The 16,875-nt window shown below is 40.7% G+C and overlaps 1 protein-coding gene across 40 annotated transcripts in view; it reads right to left on the reverse strand.

The window, feature by feature from the left end:
- The window catches only part of OBSCN (obscurin, cytoskeletal calmodulin and titin-interacting RhoGEF), a 237,313-nt gene that overhangs the window by 108,638 nt on the left and 111,800 nt on the right, over positions 1 to 16,875 (reverse strand). For all 40 annotated transcript variants that reach the window (XM_061421359.1, XM_061421345.1, XM_061421347.1 and 37 more), the window contains one exon: positions 15,154 to 15,429. In XM_061421359.1, the coding sequence (XP_061277343.1) occupies positions 15,154 to 15,429 (276 nt within the window). The remainder of the gene's footprint in view (positions 1 to 15,153; positions 15,430 to 16,875) is intronic.

Raw genomic sequence — 16,875 nt, forward strand, 5'->3', positions numbered from 1 at the left:
AGGATATCGTTCCGTGGTTCTGTTTAAGACTTCCTTTACCCTGAAGCCATTAGATAATCTATGTCATCATCTGAGGTTTTATGGTTTTCCTTTCATACTCTGGTCTCTAACCCACCTGGAGTTTCTTTTTAAGTGCTGTTCCAGTTACCTATGCAATTTTTTTTTTATGATTAAATGTTGAAAACATATTAAAAAGACCATCCTTTCTCCATTGCCTATACAAGCTCACCGGATTAAAAACAACAGTGGTGGGGATGGCGGCAGAGTTGGAAGTTCATTTATTCACAGGTCTGACTGTGAGTTCACTATTCTGTTCCTTTGATCTGATAACTATCCCTGTATTGTAACCCCAGTATCTTTATGATAATTCTTTTTCAAGAGCATGTTGGCTCTCCTTGGCCTTTGGAATCTGCTGCTCAATTTTCAACTATCCAAAGAAAAACATTTGTTAGATTTTGACTGGATGTGAATATATCTGAGTCTTCCATAGATTTCCATCTATTTCTTTAGGCATTTTTTACTATCTCTCTCAAAAATGTTTAACCATTTCCCCCCACTAATGTCTTAAACATCTTTATTTTACTTGGAAATGGAAAGATCATACTTTTAACAATGCTGTAAATCTTTTATAATTTCATTTTCCAACTATGCTGCTACTATATGGAAATATATGTTTTTCACATATTGACTTTTTACATGGCAATTTTCTCAATTCTTATACTAAGTCTAATTGATCTTTTAGATTTTCTGAGTTGATATCCACGTAATCTGTTATTCCTTCTTACATTTCATGCTTTGCATTGATCTGCTTTGTTTCTGAAGCTACATAAGCCCTGCAATACGGGAGTACAACCTTATCACAGTGTATTATCTTCTGGATATATTGCTAAATTCAGTTTGCTAATATTTTGTCTAGGGTTTTCCTTTGACAGCTATAATAAACTGACCTGTAATTTTAATTCTTGGTACAGTCCTTGTCAGATTTTGGTGTCCATGATATGTTACCTACAGAAAACCATCTGCAGAGTGTTTCTCCTTCTATTCTCTAGAAGAATCCCCATGAACATGGATTAATTTATTTCTAAAATATTTAATATAATTTACCAGGAAAGTCACTGGGCTTAGATCTTTCTGAGAAAAATGATTTACTGCGGTTCAACTTACTTAAAAGGTTTAGAACTGTTGGAGTTGTCTAATTCTCCTGTGTTACTTTTGATAATAGTTTTCTAGGAACTGGCCAAATTGTAAAAATTTTTCAAATTGACTACCATAAAGTAATGTGTCATATTCTCTTAAAATATTAATAACATTTGACAAAGGTACAGAGTGAGGTTTCTGGTATCTGTCAGTTCAGTTCAGTCGCTCAGTCGTGTCCGACTCTTTGCGACCCCATGAATCGCAGTACGCCAGGCCTCCCTGTCCATCACCAACTCCCGGAGTTCACTCAGACTCATGTCCATCGAGTCAGTGATGCCATCCAGCCATCTCATCCCTCTGTCGTCCCTTTCTCCTCCTGCCCGCAATCCCTCCCAGCATCAGAGTCTTTTCCAATGAGTCAACTCTTCGCATGAGGTGGCCAAAATATTGGAGTTTCAGCTTTAGCATCAGTCCTTCCAAAGAACACCCAGGGCTGATCTCCTTCAGAATGCACTGGTTGGATCTCCTTGCAGTCCAAGGGACTCTCAAGAGTCTTCTCCAACACCACAGTTCAAAAGCATCAATTCTTCGGCGCTCAGCCTTCTTCACAGTCCAACTCTCACATCCATACATGACCACAGGAAAAACCATAGCCTTGACTAGACGGACCTTTGAGGTTTCTGGTATCTATACATACCCACAAACTATTATGTACAGGTACAGTCCCACACTGTTAGGGATTGGCAACCAGAGGTCAGTGTAGGATCACAGCCTTAGTTATTTGATATTAACACCCTCTTTTTTTAAAGTACTTACGCTTTTAATAGTATAATGAACACTGAATCCACTACCCACTCAAGAACTAATACATTCCCAATCAGTTATCTACCTGTAACAAACTCCTAATGAAAGGAAAAGAAATTTAGATCTCAGACTTCTCTATGAACCAGCCAGGGAGGCACAAACACACTAACCATGAGGGAAATTCTATAAAGTAAATACTGGTTTATGAGACCATGGCTGCTGCTACTATAAAAACTCATCTTTTAGTGTAGTGGTACAGTATTAGCTACTTATTCGTTTCCATTTCTAAGCTTACAAATCAAACTCCAAGAATACTGACACAAATGTTCTAACTGAAGACAAAGGAAAACAATATGTTGTTTGAAAAGAGCATTCTAAACCTCAGGCGCGTATCACAGGTGCATACCTACCAACAGTCAGCTCCTTTTTCACTGTTCACAGGCACTGAGACAAAACCTGGATCTAGAATTTGGTACACGAAGTGAAAGAGAAAAGAGCCTCCCAGAACACCTAAACTATCATGAACCAAATTTTAGTTTTGAGAAAACTCCAAGCATGATTATGTGCTGAAAAAAAAAAAATCCCCTTAATTTTGGTTCAGTGAAATTCAAACAGGTCTCACTAGTAAGAACTCTCATGTGATGTTAGATGAGGGATGTGACAACAGCCAAAACATTCAGCAGAAGGATATGCACATATTCCCAGGTAAGAGACATCTCATCTACTTCAAACCTCAAGTACCAGGTGGATTCCAGAGTCCTCAGTATGGGGAAGATTCTACACAGCTGCTCGGACACGTGAATAAGTGTTACATCAAACAGTACTTGAAGTTTACAAGAATGGCCAAACTCCCTTCCATATATATGCCCCTCCAATTTAAATTCCCTTGGCTCCGCCATGGGCATAATACTAGGACGTGGAGGGACGGAAGACTTGAAGAGAAGAAGTCTAATGTAGAGAGCACTAGGGTGCAGTGAGTCTATTAGTCAGTCCCATCGTCTCCTCCAAATGCTCTCAGTTAGAACCCCCTGTGATATCCACACACAAGGAGACCTTCCGGCCTCCAGCCTCAGAGCTGTACTTCCCACTGTCTGCTTTCCCCACCTGCTGCACCACCAGCTGCTGGGCATGGCCCTGGGTCTCTTCCTGCACTTCTGAGCTGGCACTCAGCTTCTTCTCATCCTTGAACCATCTCACCTCCTTCTGGGTCTGGGCCACCTTGCAGCTCAGCATGGCTGTCCCCCCAATCAGTATGCCCTTCACTCAACACTGGCTGTTCCCTGGCAAATGATGTACAGCCATGGACTCTGGGGACAAGGAGGGAAGTACAAAGTCAAAGACGCGATCATCTAAGGCAGGAAGGCAACAGTGGTGGGGGCGAGGTTGGGGGGGAAGAAACTAAATAGGGAAGTAGGAGGGCTAGAAACTTCTCTAAGCTCTGCACTAGATATGTGCCCAAGAGGCCCCATACCCTATCAGCAGTGGTGACACAATATATCTGTCCATTTGGCCACAGCTCCAAGTGGGCAGTTCTAAGTAAGAACATTGCAAAAGACTTCTCTGTATATAGGATCTGTGGGGGGCGGGAGGGGGGCGGAGTCATGATCTATGCAACCTTTCTAGATGAAGCCAGACTCTCCTTCCTAGATAAAGCCTCAGCCTTCCTAGATGAAGCCAGTCTCTCCCACTCAACTGTGTGGAGAGCGGTCCTACCCACAGTGCATGAAAATTACTGAGGCTCCACCCTCTTGCCTATTCTCAGCATGTCAACTGCTGCCAATCTGGTGGAAGTGAGGTGGTACTTCTTGTGGCTGTCTCCTGTATGGTTCTGGTGACCCACAAAGTGGAGCAGCTTTATTAATCTTTTTTGTCATTATGGTCATTTTTTTCATCATTTGCTCTTTTGTGGTGTCACAGTTAAAGAACTTGCCTGATTTTCAACAGCACTGTCTGCCTTTTTCATATTCATTTTTAGGACTTCTATTTGCATGTTAAAGCTTTCCTCTCCCATATCTGTGTGACTTGCATGCCACTCTTTTATGGTGTCTTCTGATGAATCGAGATGGTTGGATGGCATCACTGACTCAATGGACATGAGTTTGAGCATGCTCTGGGAGATGGTGAAGGACAGGGAGGCCTGGCATGCTGCAGTCCATGGGGTCACAAAGAGCTGGACATGACTGAGCGACTGAACTGAACCAAATGAATCTAATGAAAGCTTTCAGTTTTTTTTATTTATTTATTATTATTGTAAAGCTTTTAGCTTTAATGCAGTCAAATGTGTCATTCTTGTTCCATGTCAGGAATCTCCCCTTACCCAAAAGCCACAAGGCAATCTAAGTCATCATCTATGAGTTTTCATGGTTTTATCTCTTACCCTGAGGTCTCTAACCAACCTGGAGTTGGTTCCGTGTGGTTTGTGTTATCAGATGAACTTTTTTTCCTTACATGGTCAAATGGAAAAACAAATTCTTACAAAAAGACCATCATTTCCCACTCCTTGCACAGCCACCACACTTAAAAAAAAAGTGGGGGTGGAACAAAGGTCTGTCTGTGGACAGGTCTTTCGCTAAACTCTCTCTTCTGTTCCTCTGGTCTGATAACTGTCCCTTCACTGACCCATCTTTCTACATTACTGTAGTTTTATAATAGTTTTTAATATTGATAGAGCAAATGCTCACACTGAATTTGACTGTCAATTCTCAATACTCCCCCCCCAAAGAACATCTGCTTGGATATAGACTGTTATTGAACATCCTAGATTCTTTCATGGATTTCTATCCATTTATTTAGGACCTTCTTTATCATCTCTCAAAAACGTTATTCCCACTGCGCCCCTCCCCCACAGTCATTAAGCACCTTGCATTATATTCGGAATTAGAAACATGATACCTCTGATGCTATTATTAATGTTTTAAAATTCTGTTTTAAAATAACTGTTTGTAATTAGTATATAAATATAGTAGTGTTTTCTGCATGTTAATATTTGTGTGCATTTATATTTCCAAATGCTCTAAGTCAAATCACTTATCCTTGAAATTTCTATATCCATAACCATGTCATCTTTGAATCCCACCATGTTTTTGCATTTCTGCACTTCATTGGCCTCCCTTCTGTTTTGTGCAGCGTTGGACAGAAGTGGTGACAGTTGGCTTCCTTCTCTTGTTCGCGAACTCAAATTAAAACCTTCAAGGTTTTACTTTAACTGTGACATCGCCTGGTGTTTTCTAGAGTGCCATTTATCAAGGTAAGGGAAAGTCTGTTTATTGATAGAATTTTATGGCCTAAGTTGATGACAAAATTATGGTGTTAAAATTGATCAAACTTTTATTCTGCATTTACTGAGAAAAATCACATCATTTCTCACTTCCAATCAGTTAATGTCATACATTATACTGGTTTTCTAATGGTCAGAATTTTAAATCAATGTTGTATGCCTGGACCACTCTTTCATCCTAATCCGTTCTCACCTTCATATATTGTTCAGTGACTTTGCCAGTATTTTGTTGAAGATACAGGCCTCAACATCCACAGGATTTGTTGTTACTGCTCAGTTGCTCAGTCGTGTCCAAGTTTTTGTGACCCATAGACTGCAGCACACGAGACTTCCCTGTCCTTCACTATCTTCCGGAGTTTGCACAAACTCATGTTCATTGAGTCAGTGATGCCAGCCACCCATCTCATCCTGTTGCCCCCTTTTCCTCCACAAGATATTGGCCTATAATTTTAATTCTCCTTACATTCCTTGTCATATTTTGGTATCTATGTTATCCCATAGTTACACGAATCAAACTAGAGGGTATATCTCCTTGTTTTATTCTCTAGAATCTCTGTGAACATGGAATAATTACTTAACAGAAATTTGGCATTATTTTATCAATAGAACAGGGTTCCCCTGGTGACTTAGATGGTAAAGAATCTGCCTGCAATGCAGGAGACCTGGGCTCAATCCGTGGGTCAGGACTATCCCCTGGAGAAGGGAATGGCTACCCATTCCGGTATTTTTGCCAAGAGAATTCCATGGACAAAGAAGCCAGGCAGGCTACAGTCCAGGGGGGTCATAAAAAGTTGGAAACGGCTGAATGACTAACATTTTCACTTCATCGACAAACCAATGGGCTTAGATCTTTATGATTTTTTTTTTATTACTGGTCCCATTTATTTAAGTTTTAGGGGAAGTGGGGCCCAGATGATGGGGAGAGAAGATGCAGAGTCCATGTCTCCTCACCAACAGGATATTTACCAGATGCTGGTGGAGGACCTTGGACACCCAGGAAGACCAGAGGAACCCCTGAGCAACTGGGTAGGATGGTGGGGGTGGGTAGCGAAGGGGGAGGAGAAGTGGAGGCTGGACGTGGCAGGTATACCCGCAGGGCGGCTGGGTAAAGGGAGGGGTTTACACACCTTAAGAGACACATTTAGCTTCTGGGGATCAGCAGGGACTAGGAGGGACCTGAGGGGTTGGAGGACTGGGGAAACACATCTAGCATTCTCCATCCCTGGTCACTCAGCTCCAGGGAGCTTGCTGAGGCCCTGGGCCTCTAAACCGTGAGGCCAGAGACTCTCCAGAGGGCCCCTACCGGCCAGGCTGAGCCCAGGCGCCACCCTGACACCCACCTAGGGCCTTTCCTGGCCTGGGTCCTACGCCTAAACCCCACCCTGCCTAAGGGCTGCCCTGCCTAAGCCCTGCCCCTACAGCCAAGGCTTTTTCGGGTCCTTTTTGTTTTGGTTTGGTTTGGTTTTTGGTTTTCTCCTTTGCTACTGGAGTTCTGTTTTACCTTCTGGTGTTTGTTTCATATATATTCTTATTTTTTCTAATATATCTGCTGGTTTTCTAAATTGTAATTTTTATTCTTTGTTTTTGTTCTGCTCTTTTTTTTTTTTTTTTGCCGTGTTCTGTGGCTTGTGGGATCTCAGTTCATGGGCCAGAGATTAGAAATGAGCTCTAGTGGTGGGAGTACCAAGTCTGAACCACTGAACCAATAGAGAACCTCAGACCCCAGGGAATACTAATCAGAGTAAGGTCTCCCAGAGGTCCACATCTCAACACCAAGACCCAGCTCGACCCAACTGCCTGCAAACTCCACTGCCAGAAACCTCAGGCCAAACAAACAGTAGATAGGAACACATTCCTACTCATAAAAAAAAAAAAAATAGGATGACAAAAATATATGTTACAGACAAAGGAGCAAGGTAAAAACCTACAAAATCAAATAAATGAGGAGGAAATAGATAACTATCTGAAAAATAATTCACAGTAGTGATAGTAAAGATGATCCAAAATCGCAGAAATAGAAGAAAATGTATTAAACAAACACCTAGAAGAACAAAAGAATGAACAAACGGTGATGAAAAATGCAGTAACTAAAATTAAAAATATGCTAGAAGGAATCAATAGCAGAATAACTGAGGCAGAAAAACGAATAAGTGAACTGAAGATAAAATGATGGAAATAACTTTCAAGGAGCAGCATAAAGGAAAAAATGAAGAAAACTGAAGATAGTCTCAGAGCTCTCTGGGACAATATTATATTAAATGTACCAACATTTGAATTATAGGGGTCCCAGCAAAAGAGAAAGAAAAAGGGTCTGAGAAAATATTTGAAGAGATTATAGTTGAGAACTTCCCTAACATAGGAAAGGAAAGACTCAACCAGAATCCAGGAAGTGTAGAGAGTCCCATATAGGATAAGAGAAACATACCAAGACACATAATAATCAAACTAATAAAAATTAAATACAAAGAAAAACTATCACAAGCAGCAGTGGAAAAGCAAAAAATAACATACAAGGGAGTCCCCATATGGCCATCAGCTGATTTTTCAGCAGAAACTCTGCCAGCCAGAATGGAGTGACAGGATATACGTAAAGTGATGAAAGGAAAAAAGCCCACAGCCAAGACTATACAGCAAAGATCTCATTCAGATTTGGCAGATAAATAAAAAGCTTTACAGATAAGAAAAGCAAAGAGAATTCAACACCAATTAAGAAAACAGTAGAGAAAATGGTAATAGGAAATATGAATCATACATAAATGTAAGTGGATTAAACGCCCCAATCAAAAGACACAGACACTGAATGGATACAAAAACAAAGACCCGTGTATATGCTGCCTACGAGAGATCCATTTCAGACCTAAGGACACATGCAGACTGCAAGTGAGAGACGGAAAAAGATATTCCATGCAAATGGAAATCAAAAGAAAGCTGGAGTAGCAATACTCATATCAGATAAAATAGACTTTAAAATACAAACTGTTAAAGAGGTAAGGAAGGACACTACATAATAATCAAAGACTCAATCCAGGAAGAAGATAAAACAATTACAAATAGTTATGCATAGAAATAAGAGTACCTCAATACATAAGGCAAACACTAACAACCATAAAAGGGGAAATCAACCATAACACAATTAGTATTGGGGGACTTCAGCTCCCCACTTATACCAGTGGAAACATCATCCAAACAGAACATAACTAAGCAAACACAAGCTTTCAAGGACACAACAGACCAAAAGGAGTTAATTGATATTTATACGACATTCCACCTGAAAGCAGGAGAACAATTTTTTTTTCTCAAGCACACATGGAACATTCTCCAGGATAAACCACATCTTGGATCATATATCAAGCCTCGGAAAATTTGAGAAAATTGAAATCGTATCAGCATTTTTTCCTACCACAATGCTATGACATTAGAAATCAATTACAGGGGAAAAAATGCAAAAAAAAAAAACAACAAAAAAACCCCACAAATACATGAAAGCTAAACAGTGCACTGCTAAATAACCAAGAGATCACTGAAGAAATTAAAGAGGAAATTAAAAAATGCACAGAAACAAACGATGCTGAGAAGATGACAACCCAAAACCTATCGGACACAGTAAAAGCAGTTCTGAAAGGGAAGCGCATAGCAGTGCAATCCCACCTCAAGAAACAAGAAAAAGTCTCGAACTAACAATCTAACCTATGGGAGAAAGAGGAGAAAGAAAACCCAAAGTCAATAGAAGAAACGAAATCACAAAGATCAGACCAGAAATAAATGAAATAGGAAATAAGACAACAAGAGCAAAGGTCAATAAAAGTAAAAGTTGGTTCCTTGAGAAGGTAAACAAAACTGATAAACCTTCAACCAGACTCCAAGAAAAAAGAGCGAGGACTCAGTAAAATTAGAAATGAAAAAGAAGACATTAGCATTGACACCACAGATATACAGAGGATCATAGAGACTGCTATAAACAACTGTAATCTAATAAAAAGACAACCTGGAAAAAATAGATAAATTCTTGGAAAGATACATGCTTTCAAGACTGAACCAGGAAGAATTAGAAAATATAAACAGGCCAATCACAAGTAGTGAAATTGAAAATGTGATTAAAAATATTCCAACAAACAAAAGTCAAGGACCAGACAGCTTCCCAGGCAATTTGAACCAACTTTTAGAGAAGAGATAACATCTATCCTTCTCAAACTCTTCCCAAAAAATCTCAGAATCACAAACACTTATAAATTCACTCTATAAGGCCACTATCACCCTGATACCAAAACCAGAAAAGATATCACACAAAAAAAGAAAATTACAGACCAATATCACTGATGAACAAAGACACAAATATCCTTAACAAACTACTAACGAACAGAAGCCAACAATATATTAAAAGGATTATACATCATGATCAAGCGGTTATCACAGGGATGCAAGGATTCTTCAATATATGCAAATCAATCAATGTCCATATTAACAAATTAAAGAATAAAAACCATACGATCATCTCAATAGAGGCAGAAAAAGCTTGTGACGAAATTCAATAACCATTTATGATAAAAATTCTCCAGAAAATTGGCATAGAGGGAACCTACCTCAACATAATAAAGGCCATATATAACAAACCCACAGCAAGCCATCATTTTCAATGGTGAAAAACTGAAAGCACTTCCCTTAAGATTAGGAACAAGACAAGGATGTCCACTCTCACCACTCTTATTCAACATAGGTTTGGAAGTCCTCACTATGGCAATCACAGAAGTAGAAGAAATAAAAGAAATCCAAATTGGAAAAGAAGTAAATGTGTCAGTGTATGCAGAGGACAGGTTATCACACACATAAAATTTGAAAGATGCCAACTACTGGACCTGATCAATGAATTTAGTAAAGTTGCAGGATACAAAATTAATACACAGAAATCTCTTGCATTCCTTTATACTAACAATGAAAGAGCAGAAAGAGAAATTAAGAAAACAATCCTGGTTACCATCAAGACAAAAAGAATAAAATATCCAGGAATAAACCTACCTAAGGAGCAGAAGATCTGTACTCACAAAACTATAAAACACCGATGAAAGAGATCCAAGAGGACACAAACAGATGAAGAAACAGACCATGTTCTTGGAGTGGAAGAATCAATTTACAGTGAAAATGACCACATTATGCAAAGCAATCTACAACTGCAGTGCAATTCCTATCAAATTACTAATGGCATTCTACTGAATTAGAACAAAAAATTGTATAATTTGTATGGAAACACAAAAGACCCCAAAGAGTCAAAGCAATCTTGAGACAGAAAAATGGAGCTGGCTCTCTGACTTCAAACTATAATACAAAGCTACCGTCACCAAGACAGCATGGTACTGACACAAAAACAGAAATATAGACCAACAGGACAAGATACAAATCCCAGAGGTATGATATGGGCACCTCGTCTTTGACAAAGGAGGCAAGAATATACCTGGGAGATATTGAGAATATGGAGAAAACACAGCTTCTTCAATAAGTGGTGCTGGGAAAGCTACATGTAAAAGAATGAAATCAGAACAATCCCTAACACCATGCACAAAAATAAACTCAAAATGAATTAAAGACCTAAATGTAAGACTGGACACTATAAAAGTCCAGGTTCAATGCACGATACTGGATGCTTGGGGCTGGTGCACTGGGACGACCCAGAGGGATGGTATGGGGAGGGAGGAGGGAGGAGGGTTCAGAATGGGGAACACATGTATACCTGTGGCGGATTCATTTTGATATTTGGCAAAACTAATACAATTATGTAAAGTTTAAAAATAAAATAAAATTAATTAAAAAAATAAAATAAAATAAAACTGCAAAAAAAAAAAAAAATTCTTAGAGGAAAACACAGGAGAAACACTCTTTGACATAAGCCACAGCAAGATCTTTTTTGACACACCTCCTAGAGCAATGAAAAGAAAAAGAAAAAAAAATCAAATGTTATATAATTAAACTTAAAGGCTTTTGTACACCAAAGGAAGTCATGAATGAGACAAAAAGACAACCCTCAGAATGGGAGAAAATATTTGCAAACAAAGCAACAGACAAAGGATTAATTTCCAAAATATACAGGCAACTCACGGAGCTCAAAAAACAAACCACCTAAGCAAAACATGGGCAGAAGACCTAAATAGACATCTCTTCAAAAAAGACATACAGATGGCCAAGAGGCATATGAAAAGATGCTCAACATCACTATTAGAAAAATGCAAATTAAAACTACAATGAGGTATCATCTCACACCAGTCAGAATGGCCAGCATCAAAAAAATTCTCCACATCAATAAATGCTGGAAAGGGTGTGGGGAAAAGGGAAGCCTCTTACACTACTGGTGGGAATATAAATTGATACAACCACTTTGAAGAACAGTATGGAGGTTCATTAAAAAACTAAATATTAAACTACCATATGACCCAGCAATCCCACTACTGGGCATATACCTGCTGCTGCTGCTAAGTCGCTTCAGTCGTGTCCGACTCTGTGCGACCCCATAGACGGCAGCCCACCAGGCTCCCCCGTGCCTGGGATTCTCCAGGCAAGAACACTGGAGTGGGTTGCCATTTCCTTCTCCAATGCATGAAAGTGAAAAGTGAAAGTGAAGTCACTCAGTCGTGTCCGACTCTTTGCGACCCCATGGACTGCAGCCTACCAGGCTCCTCCACCCATGGGATGTTCCAGGCAAGAGTACTGGAGTGGGGTGCCACTGCCTTCTCTGGGCATATACCTGAGAAAACCATAACTCAAAAAAACATATATACCACAGTGTTCACTGCAGTACTATATACAACACCCAAAACATGGAAGCAACCTAGATATCCATAGATGGATGACTGGATAAAGAAGATGTGGTACATATACACAATGGAATATTACTTAGGCATAAAAAGGAATAAAATTGAGTTGTTTGCAGTAACATGGGTGAACCTAGAGCCTGACATACAGCATGAAGTCAGTCAAAACGAGAAAAACAAATATTATATATTAACACATCTATGGAATCTAGACAAATGATAGTGATGAACCTATTTGCATGGCAGGAACAGAGATGCAAACACAGAGAATGGACTTGTGGAGGGGTGAGGGGGAGGAGAGGGGCTAACTGAGAGAGTAACACCAATGTGTATGCCCTAGCATGTGTGAGATAGAGAGCTGGCAGGAAGCTGCTGTCCAGCACAGGGAGCCAGCTTGGTGCTCTGTGATGATCTAAGGGGAGCAATGGGAGGGGGCAGTGGGAGGCAGTCTCAAGAGGAAGGGGATATATATACACACGCTTATGGCTGATTTGCACTGTTTTATGGCAGAAATGCTAAGGAAGAAAAGCTTCCATGACCCTGGAAGAAAAGCTATGACCAACCTAGACAGCATACTAAAAAGCAGAGATATTACTTTGCCAACAAAGGTCCATCTAGTCAAAGCTATGGTTTTCCAGTAGTCATATATGGATATGAGAGTTGGACTATAAAGAAAGCTGAGCACCCAAGAATTGATGCTTTTGAACTGTGGTGTTGGAGAAGACTCTTGAGAGTCCCTTGGACTGCAAGGAGATCCAGCCAGTCCATCCTAAAGGAGATTAGTCCTGAATATTCATTGGAAGGACTGATGCTGAAGCTGAAGCTCCAATACTTTGGCCACCTGATGTGAAGAGCTGACTCATTGGAAAAGGCCCTGATTCTGGGGAAGATTGAAGCCAGGAAGAAAAGGGGATGACAGAGGGTGAGATGGTTGGATGGCATCACCGACTGAATGAACATGAGTTTGAGCGAGCTCCAGAAGTTGGTGATGGACAGGGAAGCCTGGTGTGCAGCAGTCCATGGAGTTGCAAAGAGTCGGACATGACTGGCAACTGAACTGAACTGGAATGGCAGAAACCAAGACAACACTGTAAAGCAGTTATAGCCCAATTTTAAAATTTCCATAGGACTATTTCAGTTATCTATTTCTTCTTGTGTGACTTTTTCATATGGTTTTCTAACATTTGATCAAGTTGTTGAAAATTTCAGAATTATTACCATAAAATAACTTAGTCTCTTAAAAACCATTTTAGGAAGATACATAAATATTTTAGTTATCTGTACTCACCCACAAATCATTAATATACCAGCATACAACCAAACTGCTACATGTACGTAATATAATACCATCACCCACATCTCTCTAATGTTGAGATCCACTTAACAAAAGGAAATTGTTATCAGACTTCTCCATGAACCTGCCAGAGTGGTACAGACACACACTCCTCAGGATGTGCTGTAGAATAAATGCCAACTTATCAGTAAATGGCTGCTACTATAAGGACTCATCTTTAACAAAGTGTACTGATATAGCTTAGGCTACTTATTTCTTTCCATTTCTAAATTTATAAATCAAACTCCAAGAAGAATTCTGACACAGAATGGTCTAACAACAAGATATGAATTCCAGACCTCACATGTGCATGTCTCAGACACATACCTACCAGTCCTCTGGTCTTTTTTATTTCCCACAAACACTGCAGGAAAACATATCTAGATTTTGTTACAAATGGGAGCACAGACAACTTCTACAGCCACACCTTGTTTTATTGCACTTTGTTGAGGTTGGCAGATATTCTTGCATTTTGTACAAATCGAAGGTTTTTGACAACCCTGCATCAAACAAAGCTTTCACTGCCATTTTCCGAACAGCATCTATTCACTTCATGTCTGTGTGGCATATTTTGGTAATCTTTGCAATATTTCAACCTTTTTCATTACCATCTTAAAGGAAACCAGTCCTGAATATTCATTGGAAGGACTGATGCTGAAGCTGAAACTCCAATACTTTGGCCACCTGATGCAAAGAACTGACTCATTTGAAAAGACTCTGATGCTGGGAAAGACTGAAGGCAGGAGGAGAAGGGGACAACAGAGGATGAGATGGTTGGATGCATTACCGATTCTACGGACATGAGTCTGAGTAAGCTCCAGGAGTTGGTGATGGACAGGGAAGCCTGGTGTGCTGCAGTCCATGGGGTTGCAGAGTCGGACATGACTGAGAAACTGAACTGAACAGATATATGCTATGGTAATCTTTGATCAATGGTCTCTGATGTTACTACTACTCACTGAAGGCTCATATGATGGTTAACAATTTTTAGCAATAAAGCATTTTTTGCCTCAAGTATGTACATTTTTAAACATTATGCTATTGCACACTTAACAGACTACAGTATAGCGTAAATATAACTTTTATATGCACTGGAAAAACAAAAAATCTGTTAGGTCACTTTATTGCAATCATGCATGCATGCTAAGTCACTTCAGTGGTGTCCGACTCTGTGCAACCCCCATGGACAGCAGCCCACCAGGCTCCTCTGTCCATGGGGTTCTCCTGGCAAGAATACTGGAGTGGGTTGCATGTTCACTTTATTACAGTGACCTGGAACCAAATCCACAATATCTCCTAGGCATTCCTATACATAAATGTACATGAGGGTCTTAAAGAAAATATGAATAACCCAAAGTTTAGTCAACCTTATACAAAGAGATGCAAGTGTCTCTGACTAGTGAGAACCCCAGTATGGTTCTAAGAGAGGGCATACCCAGACATCCAAAAAAGCAGTCACATAACTCAGGTGTGAGATGACTAGTCTATTTCAGAATTCAAGCATCCAACAGAGCCACAGTCCTGGACACCAAGAAACATGACAGGGGTTTTGGGCAGGTTTAATCACGCTCAGGATGTGTGATTAAACACGACTCTATGGAAACAGCACAAGGTGTTCAAGAACAGCCCCTCTTCCTCTCATACACACCCTTTCTACTTTGGAAGACTTGGCCCAGTCACGGGCATGAAAATAGGAGGGAGGAGGATGGGAGGCCTGAAGAGATGACGTCTAATGAGAGAGCATCAGGGCCTAATGCAATTCAACCACCATCTCCAAACAAGACTAAGTACCACAAAGGACTGACCTGTGACGTCCAGGCGGAAGGAGACCTTCTGACCCCCGGCCTCGCAGCTGTACTCCCCAGCGTCCGCCTTGCCTGCCTGCTGCACCACCAGCCGCCTGGTGCAGCCCTTGGCTTCCACACGCACTTTCGAGCTGGAACTCAGCTTCTTGCCGTCCTTGTACCACGTCACCTCCGTCTGGGCCTGGGCCACCTCACAGTTCAGCGTGGCACTCGCCCCCGCCACGGCCTGCACTTCACTGCGTGCCGGCTGCTCCTTGGCGAACACCACCGAGGGCTCTGGGGACAGAGGCGGATACACAGGGTCAGAGACCCCATCTATGTCAAGATGCAACACTAAGGAAAGAATGATTAAACAGGGGACAAGAAGACAGGAAACTTCTCCAGGCTTTGCACCAGTTCTGTGACCTAGAGAAACTCCACCACCTTCTCAGCAACAAGCAACACAATTTATTTCTATATTCCACCCCTGATCTGTGGAGGCTGTTCCATTGAGAAGCTGCGAAAGAATTCTCTCACACAAATCTTCTAGAAGAAGAACTGCAGAGTCCTCAACCTTCCTATGGGAGGCCAGGGTCCTTCCCATACAGCTGTACAGGGCACGTTCTCATCTGCAGTGAATGAGAGCTCCTGAGGCTCCACCCTAACCACACTCTCAGTGCTGTCAGCTGTTAGCAACCTGATGGGAGTGAAGCTACACCACTGTGGCTATCTGTTGCATGGTCCTAATGATTCACAAACTGAAGAATATGAGTTTTACAGTTATTCTGTAGTTTAACCTTCTGTGGTTCAAGTTTTGTACAATTTTCAAAATTTGCAGTCTGTTTTTTCCAGATTCATTTAGGAGCTCTTTATATAATTAAATGTTATACTGTGTTGATGGTTCAGTTCAGTTCAGTTCAGTTGCTCAGTTGTGTCCAACTCTTTGTGACTCCATAGACTGCAGCATGCCAGGCATCCCTGTTCATCACCAACTCCTAGAGTTTACCCAAACTCATGTTCATTGAGTCAGTGATGCCATCCAACCATCTCATCCTCTGTCATCCCCTCTTCCTGCCTTCAATCTTTCCCAGCATCAGGGTCTTTTCAAATGAATCAGCTCTTCACATCAGGTGGCCAAAGTATTGGAGTTTCAGCTTCAATATCAGTCCTTCCAATGAACACTCAGGACTGATTTCCTTTAGGATGGACTGGTTGGATCTCCTTGCAGTCCATGGGACTCTTAAGAGTCTTCTCCAACACCACAGTTCAAAAGCATCAATTCTTTGGTGCTCAGCTTTCTTTATAGTCCAATTCTCACATCCATGCATGAGTACTGGAAAAACCATAGCTCTGACTAGACAGACCTTTGTTGGCAAAGTAATGTCTCTGCTTTTTAATATGCTGTCTAGGTTGGTCATAACTTTTCTTCCAAGGAGTAAGCGTCTTTTAATTTCATGGCTACAGTCAGCATCTGCAGTGATTTTGGAGCCCCTCAAAATAAAGTCAGCCACTATTTCCACTGTTTCCCCATCTATTTGCCATGAAGTGATGGGACCAGATGCCATGATCTTAGTTTTCTGAATGTTGAGCTTTAAGCCAACTTTTTGGCTCTCCTCTTTAAGAGAAGACTACACATGGACATCACCAGATGGTCAACACCAAAATCAGATTGATTATATTGTTTGCAGCCAAAGATGAATTAGCTCTATACAGTCAGCAAAAACAAGACCAGGACCTGACTGT

This window comes from Bos javanicus, chromosome 7 (assembly GCF_032452875.1).
Source record: "Bos javanicus breed banteng chromosome 7, ARS-OSU_banteng_1.0, whole genome shotgun sequence".
Classification (NCBI taxonomy): Eukaryota; Metazoa; Chordata; class Mammalia; order Artiodactyla; family Bovidae; genus Bos; species Bos javanicus.